The following is a 17,352-nucleotide window of genomic DNA, read 5'->3' on the forward strand; positions in this document are numbered from 1 at the left end:
AAATAAATTAACTGATGCACTATTCAGATTGGGGCTGATCCAGAATTGCTGGGGCAGGATAGGACATTAGCCTAGGAATGTTGGACTGTTCCATTCTCCAGCTACCTCACCTTGATCAGATGAACAGAAAAAACCCACTAGCATTTACAGTGACAACCCATCAATGATTACAAGCTGCAATCTAATCCACTGGTTCAGAAGATGCCCAGGAGTGAAATGCAACTTTGAGGATGACTTGCTTCCACACCAAATGAGTTCGGAGGTGACTGATGAGACCAATATGGGTCAGGTCCCGAACTTCATTTTAAAGGCTGGAAGATGCCTGTGCGTGAATTCTTTTAACGTGGGGTGGCCGTTGTACACCAGCCACCACACGGACTTGACAGAGCAAGGTCTAGGGCCAATGGCAAGGAGATCCAAGACGATTGAAGACCAGGCTCTGCTCCATGGGCCTAGCACACACATACACATATTCCTACTGATCCCCTCACTCACTCCCTCCCTCCTTAAACAGACTGATGGTCAGAGAATGCAGTCAGGAGACAAGTAGCAGTTATGGTAGCTAGCAGGCTTCAAGACAGAAAGCAGAGTAGGGGTAAAAGGTAGCTATTCACAGGTTATGTATTGCCGGTGGATCTAACATTTTACATGACGACTTCTCAACGCTCAGTTGTTAAAACCTGTTTCTTCGGTGTGTTCCCCAAACCCAGCATGTCACTTACCGCCTTAGAATTACTTCATATTTTAGTTCAGAACATCACTGAAGTTGAAGAGTAAAGAAACAGCTCTGGAAACATGTCCCCTCTTTCCAATTCACCCAGCCCAACACTGCACTTCGAACCCTGCTAATTCCACCATCTCAAAACTGGAGGGACAATAAATCCAGGTCAATACTTCTGGCGACTTGGCAATAATCAAGAGGAATTTTATAAAGTGTCAGCTTGGCTCATATAGTACTCTTGCCTCAGTCAGAAGGTTGTGTTTAGGCCCCACTGCAGGCCTTCACCAGACTCCAGGCAGTACAGCGATGTAGGACTGGCGCACGGTCAGAGGTGTTGTATTCCAGCCGAGACATAAACCCCATGGTATTACTGTGCAGGTGGACACAACAGACCCGAGGCCCTGTCCCAACATTTATCCTTCGACTAAAACATCTCAACTGGACATTTAGCACATCCTCGTGGGATCTTGCTTTGCGCAAATTGGCACCCACGTTTGCCCAAGCAGCGGCGACTACCTTTTTAGAAGTGATTAATTGGATGGACGCCCTAAAACGCTTCACAGCCAAAAGGACGAGAGGCACTTTTCAAATGCAAGATCTTTTTCTTATTAAAGTCGTGAACATTTTAAGACAATTATTTGTAAAACGCTTGGCGATGAACGAGCTTGGTAAAATAAAATCTTTTATTGCACATATTCACAAGCCAATGTCAAAGCAGTTTACAGCAAGCAGAACATCAACAAAGGAATGAATGAAATGCAGAGACATGTATTTACAGCAAAATTACATTTTAAAAACTCATTGACTGGATTCAGACATTTCTGTGGAAATGCAGTAGTTATAGAATATTTTAACTACACCCAGGCCATTAGAAGGGAATAAAACCTCAATCCGATCGATTAAGCGAGTGTTTTACTCCCAGAAGGGTTTAAAAGATTCAACAGATCTCAAACAATGTAAATATCTAGTAATAAGGCTGGTCGACATGCCCAGGGCTGGCTGATGGTAAATCCCCAAACCACTCTGTCGTTAGGCCCCAGCATAATCCCACCAATGCTCGTTCTCCTCCCACCCTCTCCTGTTCCTCTTTGAAGATTGGGATCACAGCAACTTCCAATTGATGGGAGTCTTCCCCGATTTCTTCAGCAACTCGTTGGTTCGAGAGAAGTGCTTGCAGCCAAAGAAGCCTCGGTGTGCGGAGAGTGGAGACGGGTGAATGGTCTGCAGGACGTGGTGTCGCTTCTGTAACAAAGCAGTAATCCCAGTTAGAGAGAGACAGCAGGTAGCACAGCACGCATCAATACACCCCTCACACAGAACCAAGCAGCTGTGTATAGATACACACACAGTATAGGATCATACATGATTCAAGTCAAGCACCCCCCCCACCCCGACATTGCCTAGATTGGTCAAGTGTGGAATAAAGCCACAGAGCAAGGGCCCAGGTTCAATCCCCATTTCAGTCACGTTAGCCAATCCCAACCAGACCAGCAGCGCAGGCTCAGACTGGCTGGAGTCCGACAGCACATCCAAGATCAGCAGAGGGCAAACTACTGCACGACAGACCGCATCTCACGGTTACTCCCTCTCGCTGCCAAGCCAACCACTTTTGACCAGTATCTCCGGTGGCCAAATTGGTGAGTTCCTACTGCAGTCGCCCCGGATGAGATGTTAAACATTGCAAAGTGTTGCAGTAGAGGGGGACCTGGGGGGTCCTTGTGCATGAAACACACAAAGTGAGTATGCAGGTACAGCAAGTAATCAGGAAGGCCAATGGAATGTTGGTCGTTATTGCAAGGGGGAAAAGAGTGTATAAAAGCAGAGAAGTCCTGCTACAACTGTACAGGGTATTGGGGAGGCCACACCTAGAGTACGGTGTACAGTTTTGTTCTCCGTATTTAAGGAAGGATATACTGGCATTGCAGGCTGTTTAAGAGAAGGTTCACTAGGTTGATTCTGGAGATGAGGGGGTTGACTTATGAAGATAGGTTGAGTAGTTTGGGCCCCTACACATTAGAGATCAGAAAAATGAGAAGTCATCTTATCGAAACATAAGATAATGAGGTGGATGCAGAGAGGATATTTCCACTCAGAATGAACACTGAATTGTGTTAATTCTGTTAGTTGGCATTTTTTCTGCTGATGTTAATAACCCTTCAACTAGGCTGGAGTTTAACATTTTGATATTTCAAATAACAGTGTTGATATTTGATGTCTCCAAGATAAGAGGAGACTAATTGATGTCCTGTTTCTGACTGCTCCATTCTTGATCTGGGCAGAGGAGTAGAGAAAGATCAGGGCCCAGGAGAGGCAAGGGTTGGGGGCCCAGTGGCAGCAGGGGCCAGCCCACACTACAATCTATGGAGAGTAGGAACATGTGTGCGCACCAGGCCCGTGCAGCAGAGCTGGTCTCCAGTCAGTCTTGGGTAATCCTTGCCACTGGACCAAGACCTAACTCTGTCAAGCCAGTGTGGTGGCTGGTGTGCAACAGCCACCCCACATTAAATCAAATCCACGCACAGGCATCTTCCACCCTTCAATATGTAGTTCGGGCCCTAGAATGTCAGGTCCCTCATTGAAACACCTGTGAACTCATCCCTTTTTGGTGTGGATGCAAGTCATCCTCGATACAAGGGACTGCCTAATACTATAATACTATTTCCACTCATAGGGGAAACTAAAACTAGGGGGCATAGTCTCAGAATAAGGGGCTCCCCATTTAAAACTGAGATGGAGGAAGTTCTTCTCAGGAGGGTCGGGAATCTTTGGAATTCTCTGCCCCAGAAAACTGTGGAGGCTGGGTCATTAAATTTATTTAAGGCGGAGATAGACAAGATTTTTGAGCGATAAAGGGAATAAAGGGTTATGGGGAGCGGGCAGGGAAGTGGAGCCGAGTCCATGATCGGATCAACCATGATCTTATTGAATGGCGAGGCAGGCTCGAGGGGCCAAATGGCCTATTCCTGCTCCTATTTCTTATGTAAACCAAGGCCCCGTCTGCTCTCTCGTTGGACTTAAAAGATCCCGTGGCACTATTTCAAAGAAGAACAGGGAAGTTATCCCCGGTGTCCTGGCCAATATTTATCACTCAATCAAAAAAAAAAACAGATTATCTGGTCGTTATCACATTGCTGTTTGTGGGAGCTTGCTGTGCGCAAATGGGCTGCCGCGTTTCCCACATTACAAGTGACTACACTCCAAATGTACTTTAATTGGATGTAAAGTGCTTCAAGACATCCAGTGGTCATGAAAGGCGCTATATAAATATAAATGCCAAGTCTTTCTTTCTCACCCTTCTTTCAAACGTCCCAATGTACTCGTCCCACACGCACGGTTTAACCAAAATGCAAGATTGTTTTGTGCAATACACGTGGATGGAAAGTCTTCAGAGTTGAAACACCATCCCCCAGATGAATGTTTAGAAGGACGTACCCGGTCGATGGCGCTGCCCTTCTGCTGCGCGTACGCGCCCCACAGCATGAACACCAAGCCGTCCAGGTGGTGATTGAGACAAGACACCACCGCGTCCGTGAACTCTTCCCACCCTCGGCCCTTGTGCGAGTTTGCTTGATGCGCTCGCACGGTGAGGACTGCATTCAGCAACAGCACGCCTGTTCCAACAACAAAAACACACGTTAGGAACGAGTGTGTGGATTGGTGCAGTCCGGCAAACAACAACAACAACAAGGATTTATATAGCACCTTTAACGTAGTAAAACATCCCAAGGCACTTCACAAGACAAAACAAATACACTTGACACTGAGCCAGATAAGAAGAAATTAGGGCAGGTGACCAAAAGCTTGGTCAAAGAGGTAGGTTTGAAGGAGAGTCTTCAAAAGGAGGAAAGAGGAGTTTAGGCAGGGGGTTCCAGAGCTTACACAAGAAATAGGAGCAGGAGTAGGCCAACTGACCCCTCGAGCCTGCTCTGCCATTCATGGCAGATCTGGTCTTGGCCCCAACTCCACTTCCCATAAACCTTGATTCCATTATCATTCAAAAATCTGTACCTCCAGTTTAGGGCCTAGGCAACAGAAGGCACAGCTACCAATGGTTAAACGATTATAATCAGGGATGCTCATGAGGGCAGATCCATGTTCCATTGGTATGAAATAGCCCTGGCCTGGATGTGAATTATTGCCCCTTACATTTGATGGCTCCATCGTTAGTTCTTCGCCCCCAACCAATATTCTCTCTCTCTCTAATATCAAAAGGACCACCACAGTCCTGATTTTAACCCTGTATCAGATTAAAGTCGAGTAACCACCAGCCCCTCTCACCCTCCTCCCAGTAAACCTCAAGGGAAGTTAAGGGTTATGGGGTATCGGCTGGAAAGTGGGGTTGAAGCCAAGATCAGATCAGCTATGATATTGAATGGCAGAGCAGACTCGAGGAGCCATATGGCCTACTCCTGCTCCTATTTCTTATGTAACTCCAACAGAATACAATTTTCAACAGGCATGTTACCTTGCTTAGCCCAACCAGTCAGGTCGCCATGCCCTGGGTGCTCGAAGCCTTCAATGTCCGATTGGAGCTCCTTGTAAATGTTTTCCAGACTGTATGGAAACAAGACAATTAACCCAGAGCAGACTGTTCAACACACACATCAGAACAGCCATTCATTGGGTTCATCTCTTCACTCCAGCTCCTTTAGGGCCCTCCTGATCCACAACTCACTTCCTGTTATATCCTCACTTAGCCTGTCTATACCCCTGTGCAGATTTTTACGTCCTCTTCACAATTTGCTTTCCCACCCATCTTTATATAATCAGCAAACTTGGCTACATTACACTTGGTCCCTTCATCCAAGTCATTAACTATAGATTGTAAATAGTTGGGGTCCCAGCACCGATCTCTGCGGCACCCCACTAGTTACTGTTTGCCAGCCAGAAAGTGACCTATTTATCCCGACTCTCTGTTTTCTGTTAGTTAGCCAATCCTCTATCCATGCTAATATATTATCCCCAACCCCGTGAGCTTTTATGTTATGCAGTAACCTCTTATGTGGCACCTTACTGAATGCCTTCTGGAAATCCAAATACACCACATCCACTGGTTCCCCTTTATCCACCCTGCTCGTTACATCCTCAAAGAACTCCAGCAAATTTGTCAAACATGTTTTCCCTTTCATAAAACCATGCTGACTCTACTTGATTAAATCATGCTTTTCCAAATGTCCCACTACTGCTTCCTTAATAATGGACTCCAGCATTTTCCCAATAACAGATGTTAAGCTAACTGGTCTATAGTTTCCTGCTTTCTGTTTGCCTCCTTTTTTTAAAAATAGGGACATTTCAAAGCGCTTTACAGCCAATGAAGTACTTTTGGAGTGTAGTCACTGTTGTATTGTGGGAAACGTGGCAGACAATTTGCGCACAGCAAGCTCCCACAAGCAGCCATGTGATAATGACCAGATAAACTGTTTTTGTTATGTTGATGGAGGGATAAATATTGGCCAGGACACCGGGGATAACTCCCTGCTATTCTTCGAAACAGTACCACGGGATCTTTTACATCCATCCGAGAGAGCAGACAGGGCCTCGTTTTAACGCCTCATCCGAAAGATGGCACCTCCGACAGTACAGCACTCCCTCACTACTGCACTGGAGTGTCAGCCTAGATTTATGTGCTCAAGCCTCTGGCATGGGATTTGAAGCCACAACCTTCTGACTCAGGCGAGAGCGCTGCCTACTGAGCCACAGCTAACAATGTGGCAGAACAGAATAAATTTTAAATCCGTGGGTTTGGGGCCAGGATGTTAAAAGGGGCCAAATCACATTATCGACAAGTCCCCTCTCTCCACCCTTGGATGGACATAGCTTCTAAACCCTGCTCCACAACCCAGTTATAATCACCAGGTTCACACTGCCAATCCAGGGCATGGCTCCAGATGGCAGTCGTTCTCCAATACCGGACCCAATTCACCACCCTTCATGCATTAAGGGGTCGGCAGGCCATTGAACACGGGCAAGTCGGGAAACGTCAACAGGTGAACCCTTCCTCACCAAACAACTATTTTGTTGTGAACAATTAAATCATTAAATCAAGTGCCCCCGATTGAAGGGGGGGGGGGGGGGGGGGGGGGAAACACTCCAAAAACTTTCAAACAAGTGCTCCTTTTTTTTTTTTGAGGGCACTAAAAACACAAATTATACACGTGCCCCCTGGCTAAAAATGGGAGGGGCCACTAAAGCCGACAATTTAAACTTTAGACATTTAAAAGCAAATTAAAATTTGGTTTCCGGGGGTGATGATGCACTCCAGTCCCTCTGGTGCCCACCTCTCGCAGAAGGCCTCGAGCGTACTGGCACCAAACATCTACCAAGACGTTGCAGCAGGTGGCACCAGATAGCGATGACTGGCAGGAACTTTGCCAACTTCTTCCCTGACCCCAGAGCACAAAGACCAATGAACACATCCGTAGCTTTGTAAATCCGCCTCGGTCTGGGGAATACATTGCCGGCTGGTATGGTGGTGCGGACTCTGCATGGCTTCAAATGGGAGCCAGACCAGGTCTTGACAAGAAGCGGGAATTGCAGCATATAAAAGGCAAGTGACTTTATTGATAACACCATGTCCATGCGATCTCCTGAACTGGTTTAGATTGCCCGAGGGAGGGTGGGGGAGGAATTGTCCAAAGTATTTATTCCCTTGTCGGCCTATCCCAGGAGATGACATGGCTGTGGGGGGGTTGGGCGTGTCGGGCCTCGATGCTCCAGCTATTGAGAGAGACAGGCTTGATAGACCAGCTGGTCTTTTCCTGCCCATTAATTTTACACATTGTCAGAAACTGAACCTGGAGCCGTCCTGGTTATATCATTTATAGAATCATAGAAAGTTACAGCACTGAAGGAGGCCATTCGGCCCATTTGTGTCTGCGCCGACCGACAAAGAGCTATTGGACTGTTCAGCCACCAAAGAACTCACTTCAGGAGTGGAAGCAAGTCTTCCTCGATTCTGAGGGACTGCCTATGATGATGATCTCAGCCTAATCCCACTTTCCAGCTCTTGGTCTGTAGCCCTGCAGGTTACAGCACTTCAGGTGCACATCCAAGTACTTTTTAAAATGTGGTGAGGGTTTCTGCCTCTGCCACCCTTTCAGGCAGTGAGTTCCAGACCCCCACCACCCTCTGGGTAAAAACATTCCCCCCATAACCTACCAATTACTTAAATCTATGCCCCCTGGTTGCTGACCCCTCAGTTAAGGGAAATAGGTTATTTCTAGCTACTCTATCTAGGCCCCATATAATTTTATGCACCTAGTAGAGTGGATAAGGGAGAACCCAGTGGATGCAGTGTATTCGGATTTTCAAAAGGCTTTCAACAAGGTCCCACACAAGAGATTAGTGTGCAAAATTAAGGCACATGATATTGGGGGTAATGTATTGACGTGGATAGAAAACTGGTTGGCAGACAGGAAGCAAAGAGTGGGAATAAACGGGTCCTTTTCAGAATAGCAGGCAGTGACTAGTGGATTACCGCAGGGTTCAGTGCTGGGACCCCAGCTATTTACAATATACATTAATGATTTAAATGAAGGAATTGAATGTAATATCTCCAAGTTTGCAGATGACACTAAGCTGGGTGGCGGTGTGAGCTGTGAGGAGGATGCTAAGAGGCTGCAGGAGGACCTTGAACAGGTTAGGTGAATGGGCAAATGCAGTATAATGTGGCTAAGTGTGAGGTTATCCACTTTGGTTACAAAAACAGGAAGGCAGATTAGCTGAATGGTGACAGATTAGTAAAAGGCAGGGTGCAACGAGACCTGGGTGCCATGGTATATCAGTCATTGAAAGTTGGTATGCAGGTACAGCAGGCAGTAAAGACGGCAAATGGTATGTTGGCCTTCATAGCGAGAGGATTTGAGTATAGGAGCAAGGAGGTCTTACTGCAGTTGTACAGGGCATTGGTGAGACCACACCTTGAGTATTATGTGCAGTTTTGGTCTCCTAATCTGAGGAAGGGCATTCTTGCTAAAGAGGGAATGCAGCGAAGGTTCACCAGACAGATTCCCAGGATGGCAGGACTGAAATATGAGGAAAGACTGGATCGACTAGGTTTATATTCACTGGAATTAAAAAAAAATATGAGGGGATCTCATAGAAACATCAAATTTTGATGGGATTGGACAGGTTAGATGCAGGAAGAATGTTCCCGATGTTGGGGAAGTCCAGAACCAGGGGTCACAGTCTAAGGATAAGGGGGTAGACCATTTAGGACCGAGATGAGGAGAAACTTCTTCACTCAAGAGAATTGTGAACCTGTGGAATTCTCTACCACAGAAAGTTGTTGAGGCCAGTTCATTAGATATATTCAAAAAGGAGTTAGCTGTGGCCCTTACGGCTAAAGGGATCAAGGGGTATGGCGTGAAGGCAGGAATGGGGTGCTGAAATTGCATGATCATATTGAATGGTGGTGCAGGCTCAAAGGGCCGAATGGCCTACTCCTGCACCTATTTTCTATGTTTCTATAAAAGGTCTCCCCTCAGCTGCCTCTGTTCCAAAGAAAAGAACCCCAGCCTATTCAATTTTTCCTCCTAGCTAAAATTCTCCAGTCCAAGCAACATCCTCGGAAATCTCCTCTGTACCCTCTCTTTAGCAGTTTATAGAAGTTGGTGATCGGAGAATATCAAAGCTTTACAGAGTTCTGCAAGGGGCTTTACTGGGCAATCATTACCCCGTAAACTTTACAGAATCATGTGCAAGTTACAGATAACATGCAATAATCGAAGTATCTCCTAGAACTCTATACGAGGCAGCACTTACCTGGGTGGAGGGAGTATTGGGCGCTTGACGCTGAAGCACAGCCCGTGAGCCTGGTTAGGTCCATGGTACGGGTCCTGGCCAAGAATCACCACCTTCACCTGGACACAAACACAAAGCTTCCTTTCACTCCATCATTCTCGGTTCTGAAGCTCTCGCCGAACGCTCATTTTAGCTACAAATCCAGTGCAACATTTACAATATTAAATCTACAAAATTTCATTTCAAATTTCAGGAAATGTCACACTTGTGCAATAGAGGACATTCCCCTCCATTCCAAGTCAAAGCTTCACTTCACAATTGGTTGCAATGTTCCTAAAGCAAGACAGTCAGAGACTGGGACATCTTAAACAGCAAAGTGTTCAACTTGCCAGCAACAACAACTTATATTTATATAGCGCCTTTAACATACTAAAACACCCCAATGAACTTCACAGGAGTATTCGGAGATAAAGAATTTGACATCGGGCAGCATAAGGATAAATTAGGGCAGGTGACCAAAAGCTTGGTCAAAGATGTAGGTGTTAAGGAGCGTCTTGAATGAGGAAAGAGGGGTAGAGAGGTTTAGGCAGGAAATTCCAGAGCTTGGGGCCTAGGCAACAGAAGGCAAAGCCTTCAATAGATCGACTGGGGAGAAAGGATATTAGAAAAGGAGGATGGTTGAGCGATTACAATCAGGGTTGCTCAAGAGGGCAGAATGAGAGAGCAAGTAACAGCACATCTTCCCGGTCACTGCCAATCCTCAGACAAGTTTCCTCCCAACAGTTACTTTGCATTCATAGTTAAAGGCTGTTCCCATAAGCAGACAGAGTTCCCTACAAACCAAAACTTGCGTCCTTCTGCATGCCATGAGATAGCATGCCACGAGATAGCATGCCACAGGGTGAATTACCCTTTAATTATCATGAACAAAGCAAGACCATATGTCCCACCACACTCGCCTGTATATTCTGGAAAGGCAGTAAATGTCAGACTGTTGGGTTCAGGCCAAAATAAATAACAAGATTAATTTATAAATAACAGAATTACACAGATTACTGATTACTTGTACCAAGATTAAACGAGTTCACGAGATGTTAAGATAGCTTCTTTGGAACATACTCTTCAAATCCAAGTGTTAATTCCAGGAACCGAATCAAAATGAACTGAACGTACAATATTGATGGTTGAACGAGGAGAAGTTGCTAGGTAGTAGCCTCCGGTGATAGTTTGGCTCAGTTGGTCTGACTCTTGCCAGAGTCAGAAGATCGTGGGTTCAAACCTCACTACGGACTTGAACATAATCTACGTTAACACTTCAGCACTGAAGGAGTTCTGCATTGCTGAAGGTGCAGTTTTTCAGGCGAGATGTTAAATGGAGGTCCCTTCCACCTGTTCAGGTGGATGCAAACCACTCCCATGGCACTTTCTGAAGAGCGGTTAGTTGTCCTGGTGTTCTGGGCAACACCGCCACTGATGTCCTTTCGCCAATTTGTTGCTAGTGGGAACTTGTGGTATGCAAATTGGTTGCCACGTTCACCAACATAACAGTGATGAGACTTCAGTATTTCACTGGTTATGAAGCTCTTTGGGACATCACGACATGAATGGTGCTACACAAGAGCACGTTATTTACACCAAATGAAATCTTCAGGTCACGGATGTTGAGTCTCAAGATGTTCACTCATCTTCCAATCAAATGGTTTTTAAAAATTCGCTCCGGCATGTGGGCGCCGCTGGCAAGGCCAGGATTTATTGCCCATCACTAATCACTCGAGAAGGTGGTGGTGAGCTACAGTCCGTGTGGTGAAGGTGCTCCCACAGTGCTGTTAGGCAGGGAGTTCAAGGATTTTGACCCAGCGATGATGAAGGAACGGCGATATATTTCCAAGTCAGGATGGTATGTAACTTGGAGGTGATGGCACTCCCATGCGCCTGCTGCCCTTGTCCAACTAGGTAGTAGAGGTCAAGGGTTTGGGAGTTGCTGCCAAAGAAGCCTTGGGTGAGTTGCTGCAGTGCATCTTGTCGATGGTACACACTGCAGCCACGGTGCGCCGGTGGTGGAGGGAGTGAATGTTGAAGGCGATGGATGGGGTGCCAATCAAGCGGGCTGCTTTGCCCTGGATGGTGTCGAGCTTCTGGAGTGTTGTTGGAGATGCACTCATCCAGGCAAGTGGAGAGTATTCCATCACAGTCCAGACTGGTGCCTTGTAAGGCTGATGAAAAGGCTTTGCGGAGTCAGGTGGTGAGACACTCACTGCACAATACCCAGCCTCTGACCTGCTCTTGTTACCACAGTATTTATGTGGCTGGTCCAGTTAAGTTTCTGGTCAATGGTGACACCCAGGATGTTGATGGTGGGGGAAATCGGTAATGCCGTTGAATATCAAGAGGAGGTGGTTAGACTCTCGTTTGTTGAAGATAGTCATTGCCTGGCACTTGTGTGGCACGAATGTTACTTGTCACTTGCCAGCCCAAGCCTGAATGTCGTGAGCCATTGCAGATAAATTCATCGATTGCTCACAAGAATGATAAATAGGAGCAAGAGTGGGTAATTCAATATCATGGCTGATCATCTACCTCAACTCCCACACTATCCCTGTATCAGCCAACGTTCCCTCCAATCTGCGCAACCATGTGGCTCTCTGCCAGTCTAGCATCGCCTGGAACCGGCTTTACCAACGGTAAATTTTGCGCATGCGCAGAACTGAGAAGTGGCCGCGCAGCCAAAAAGTTGGGGTGAACATTGTTTACAACCCTTGGTCAAGGAATGTCTCATCTTAGTCCTAAATGGCTTGACCCCTTATTCCAAGACTGTGGTCCCTAGTTCTAGACTTCCCAGTCTGGGGAAAGATCCTCCCAGCATCTACCCAGTCAAGAATTTTATACGTTTCAGTGAAATCACCCCTCATTCTTCCAAACTTATTTTCCCTGTCTGCAAAACAGTGCACATTAACATTTCAAAGTAATAATGGCCTAGCCATCAAATAAACTTGATTGGGCTGAAATTGAGCTCGCCACAAACGGGGCGCTCCTGCTAATTTGGAAAGTTTTTCTCTGGCCAATCCATGGGGTGGAGATACCGGAGAAATTCATCATATTGAATTTTTTGGGGGTTGGGGCAGTATTCTGGGCGACTGAGGGGCGAAAGTCCCTTGCAGCGGGTCAGTCGCCACGACCAGTCACCAGCGCCGTGCTGATGACATCAGCATCCCTCTCCTTCAGTTAAAGGGGAGAGCACTGCGAACTCGGCATTCATTTTAGTTAAGTCCACTGGGCCACTAGAGAGGGTTTTGGCCGAGAGGGGGGGTGCTGGCCCGGCCGAACTTGGGGGTATAATGGTCGGCCCGACAATAACAAAAACATGGCAACTGTGGCAGTGCCACCTCCCCTTTAAGGGGGAAGATGTCAGTGACAGCGAACGGCGGCTCCCGCAGGACAATTCTACATCGGGGGTGGAGGCAGGCAGAAAGGGGATCGCCTCTGGTCGGTGTGGGGCTGGGAACCCGTTTCCAACACTTCCGGCTGGGTTGGCCTTGCCGCTCGCCCCCCCGGTCGGTAAAGCCTCTCTGCTCCATTCCCGTCTCTTAGAGGCGGTAATGGAGCTTATGGAGGCAGGGCAATTTCAGCCCCGATCTAATTTGTTTCTGAATAGACCAAATAAACTCACTGAAACTGGGGAATTAACCATAAGTCGTGTGCAGTGGCCATGCACTCAATCAGAAATCGAAGAGGCAGCAGTTACCAACTATAGGTACCTGAAGCAAAGTTTAATCCATCTAAAGCCACAAAATATTTTTTTGTAAAAAAAAAAGTACAAAGTGAAAAGGTGCTGATTGATAATAGACAAGTCTGCAGCAAGGTGTAATCACCAAACGCTGAGCATCTAACTAACATAGACAGCCTTGCAGTACTTACATCACGGATGTTACAAATCTCTGTCCACATGAAGACTTGGTGAGGCGGTGGGTAAACTGTGCAACGTTTCCTCTCCAACGCTACAAATCCCATCAGCTGCAAACAAAATAGAATTAAAACACACTTCAGACAGGCATAAAGCAGCAGACCCTCCATCACTCACTAGCACACGTGCACTCTAGCTAAAGTGGACGGAGGCTGCACTGATCAATGGACTTAAGAAAATCCTATCATACTGTTCTTAAAAAAAAGGAAAAAAAAAAGAAGTTGCCCCACACCAGGCACCGCCCCAACCCAGAAAGCCGATGACTCACTCTCAGGCATTAAGCTAGGAGGCTAGGTTACGTTGCTGTTCTGGGAGTAGGGGGTAACTCGGCCAACACCAATACCCACCATCCTATGACATAGATATCTGGTATGCCATTATATATATATTTTTTTTAAAAAACAGTACAATACCTATATCATGTACATTGTTTATCACATTGCTGTTTGTGGGAGCTTGCTGTGCGCAAATTGGCTACCGCGTTTCCTACATTACAACAGTGACTACATTCCAAAAGTACTTCATTGGCTGTAAAGTGCTTCGAGACATCCGGGATCGCTATATAAATCCAAATCTTTCTTTTCTATCATTGCTGAAGGAACAGTGAAATTCAACTGGCCAGAAGAAACATACAGTACGTCCCCAAGACAAAGATTCACCAGATATTTACCAGGATCGCTAACTGTGCATTATAAAATAATTATCACTATTCAACGACCCCATGCTAGAAAACATAGACTACAATTCAGATCAGATGAAAAATTATGATTTTGTATGCAATGAGGATCTAGAAGTAGCAAAGTTCAGAAACAAAATACTGCGTATGCTGGAAATCTGAAATAAAGACAGTAATACTGATGTCAGGCAGCATCTGTGGCAAGAGAAAGACTTGCATTTCTATAGCACCTTTCACGACCTCAGGATGTCCCAAAGTACTTTACAGCCAATGAAGTACCTTTGAAGTGTAGTGACTTGTAATGTGGGAAACGCGACAGCCAATTTGCACACAGTAAGCTCCCACAAACAGCAATGTGATAATGACCAGATCATCTGTTTTAGTGATGGGGGATTGAGAGATAAATATTGATCAGGACACCGGGGAGAACTCTCCTGCTCCTCCTCGAAATAGTGCCAAGGGATCTTTTATATCTACTAGAGTGTGCAGACAGGGCCTCGGTTTAACATCTCATCTGAAAGACGGCACCTCTGACTGTGCAGCACTGCCTAGATTTTTGTGCTCAATAGAGTTAATGTTTCAGGTCAATAACCTTTCATCAGAACTGGAAAAAGTTAGTGATGCAACAGGTTTTAAAGAAAGACTTGCATTGATATAGCACCTTTTATGACCACCAGACCTCTCAAAGCACTTTACAACCAAATAAGTATTTTTGAAATGTACTCACTGTTGTAATGTGGGAAACGCGACAGCCAACATGCACACAGCAAGCTCCCACAAACAGCAATGTGATAATGAGCGGATAATCCGTTTTTTTGTTATGTTGATTGAGGGATAAATATTGGCCAGGACACCAGGGATAACCCACCTGCTCTTCTTCGAAATAGTGCCATGGGATCTTTTACATCCGAGGGAGACTCGGTTCAGCATCTTGTCCGAAAGACAGCACCTCCGACAGTGCAGCACTCCCTCAGCACTGCGTTGCCTAGATTTTTGTGCTCAGTAGAGTTAACGTTTCAGGTTGATAACCTTTCATCAGAAAAAGTTAGCGATGCAACAGGTTTTAAGCAAGTACGGAGGCTGGGAAAGTGGGGGAAAAAAACAAAAGGGAAGCTCGGTACTAGTGTGAAATATCATCATAGGCAGTCCCTTGGAATCGAGGAAGACTTGCTTCCACTCTTAGCAGGAGTTCTTAAGTGGCTGTACAGTCCAATACGAGAACCACAGTCTCTGTCACAGGTGGGACAGACAGTCGTTGAGGGAAAGGGTGGGCAGGGAGCCTGGTTTGCCGCACGCTCCTTCCGCTGCCTGTGCTTGATTTCTGCATGGTCTTGGCGACGATACTCGAGGAGTTCAGCGCCCTCCCGGATGCACTTCCTCTACTTAGGGCAGTCTATGGCCAGGAACTCCCAGGTGTCAGTGGGGATGTCGCACTTTATCAGGAAGGCTTTGAGGGTGCCCTTGTAAAGTTTCCTCTGCCCACCTTTGGCTCGTTGGCCGCAGACGAGTTCAGAGTAGAGCGTTTGCTTTGGGAGTCTCGTGTCTGGCATGCGAACTATGTGGCCTGCCCAGCAGAGCTGATCAAGTGTGATCAGTGCTTCAATGCTGGGGATGTTGGCCTGGACGTGGACACCAATGTTTGTGTGTTTAGGTCAGTGCACTTTCAAAGATGCAATGTGGTCAGAAGGATTTCTCCTTATCCCTGCAGCAGTCTCTCCCGCTCTCTCTCACCTGGATAAAGTAGGGTTTCCTGAACTCGGGCAGCAGCTCCTTTCTCCAGCTCTCCCCGAAGCCTTGGGGCACATTCCGGGCCGCGAGTCTCTGCAGTGCCGCCTGCTTGTTCCTCTCGATGCGGGACAGCTGCTGGGGGCTGAGCGGGGAGCTGGGTTTGGCGGCCGATGTTTCCTCCTCCTCCTCCGGCAAGCCACCTTTCAGCTTCTTAACCGGTGTCCTCAGGCCATCCTGGTGGCGGAGAGAAAAGCGACAGGTTAACAGGGCCCGGTACCGGGAGGCAGCGGCTTGCAGGAGCATTACTACGGACCAAAGGCCAGAGCCCCCGAGAATCTCCCGGGAAATATTCACAAACCCCGCCCCCTGCCCATTGTCAAATCCCGCCGCAGCCCCGCCCTCTCGTTCCTATTGGCTGCTCCCTCCCACTTTGTAACTTTCCCTCCCCTAGGTAATGTCTTTCCCGCCAACTCTCAAAAGAGAGAAAATATCATTTTAAAATTTAATTTTTTTTTTAAAAGAGACTTTACAAAAAAAGATTTTACACAATTGTTGAGGGAATATAGCATCACACAAGCCTAACATTGCATTTTTTTATTAAAAACAATAATTTATCCTGAAATTTGGGGATTAATTCATGTTGTGGAATAAGTGTGCGCCAGAAAATGCAGGATTCGATTTTTTGTTTCGTAAACCTCTCAGTGAACGCAAACTGCATTTAATTTTAAAAGTTACACTTTTGTTTTTCCATGCTAAAGATTTGCCGCAACAGCCAATTGAGATTAAAAGGTCGCTGAAAGTATACAGCTGGAAAAAACCCGAGTCAGGAGTTTTTGAACAGAAAACTTTAAGTTTCTAAATTACTCAAACCACAAACCACTCCTCCAAAGTTTAACAACCTCTTCAAAGACAAACAGCGTTTAAAAGAAACCTCATATTGCTCTTAGAACCCACCTCCCCCCTCCAAAAAAAATCGATTAAAATATACTGGGCTCGCTATTCAAAATACGATTAGCTCACGTTAATCATTCACTTAAAAAAAATAAACACCAAGTATTTTTACCTCTTCTTGATTAGTTTCCTTCTCATTCTCAGTTTCTTCCTCTGAAACTTCAGACAAACTTCTTTTCTTTGCCACAGGGCTGAAGTAAGATGCAATCGTTTTCTGCCCGATCATTTTGAGGAACCGCTTCCCTCTAAATGAATTAATATTTTCGGACTTTTTGAAAGGAATTCGATTGATTCAGCAGAGACACACAATCGGTCTGAGCCCGGGTTGCCTCTGACCCGCGTGGCTTTTTTCGCGCCAGCCCCCGAGGGCGGGGAAAAAGTTTTACCAAAACTTTTACAAACTTCAAATTTCCCCACCCCCGGAAATACTGAGGAAAATAACCCGAGTGGGCGGGGGGACTTTGTGGGCCGACCCTACAGAAAATAAAATACCACTCAATTTTTAAACACTATACATAGACTTGGTGTCTCATCAGCCTTGAACTTATGCTCAATAGCAACTTCTGGACAGTC

The 17,352-nt window shown here is 46.3% G+C and overlaps 2 protein-coding genes across 2 annotated transcripts in view; both read right to left on the reverse strand.

Moving 5' to 3' along the window:
• Window positions 1-1,385: 1,385 nt before the first annotated feature.
• Window positions 1,386-17,147, reverse strand: unga (uracil DNA glycosylase a). Its single transcript, XM_070888010.1, has 7 exons — window positions 16,892-17,147; window positions 15,832-16,062; window positions 13,379-13,474; window positions 9,485-9,582; window positions 5,187-5,275; window positions 4,154-4,332; window positions 1,386-1,963 (listed from the first exon to the last, which is right to left on the reverse strand). The coding sequence occupies exons 1-7, from the start codon at window positions 17,003-17,005 to the stop codon at window positions 1,823-1,825; spliced, it is 948 nt and encodes a 315-aa protein (XP_070744111.1). The 5' UTR covers window positions 17,006-17,147; the 3' UTR covers window positions 1,386-1,822.
• LOC139269037 (ubiquitin carboxyl-terminal hydrolase 30-like) overlaps window positions 16,007-17,352 on the reverse strand; it is a 90,862-nt gene continuing 89,516 nt past the window's right edge. Inside the window, exon 14 of the mRNA XM_070888002.1 lies at window positions 16,007-16,062. The gene's annotated coding sequence lies outside the window, so the exon portion shown is untranslated. The remainder of the gene's footprint in view (window positions 16,063-17,352) is intronic.

The sequence above is a fragment of the Pristiophorus japonicus genome, chromosome 8 (genome assembly GCF_044704955.1).
Source record: "Pristiophorus japonicus isolate sPriJap1 chromosome 8, sPriJap1.hap1, whole genome shotgun sequence".
Taxonomy (NCBI): domain Eukaryota; kingdom Metazoa; phylum Chordata; class Chondrichthyes; family Pristiophoridae; genus Pristiophorus; species Pristiophorus japonicus.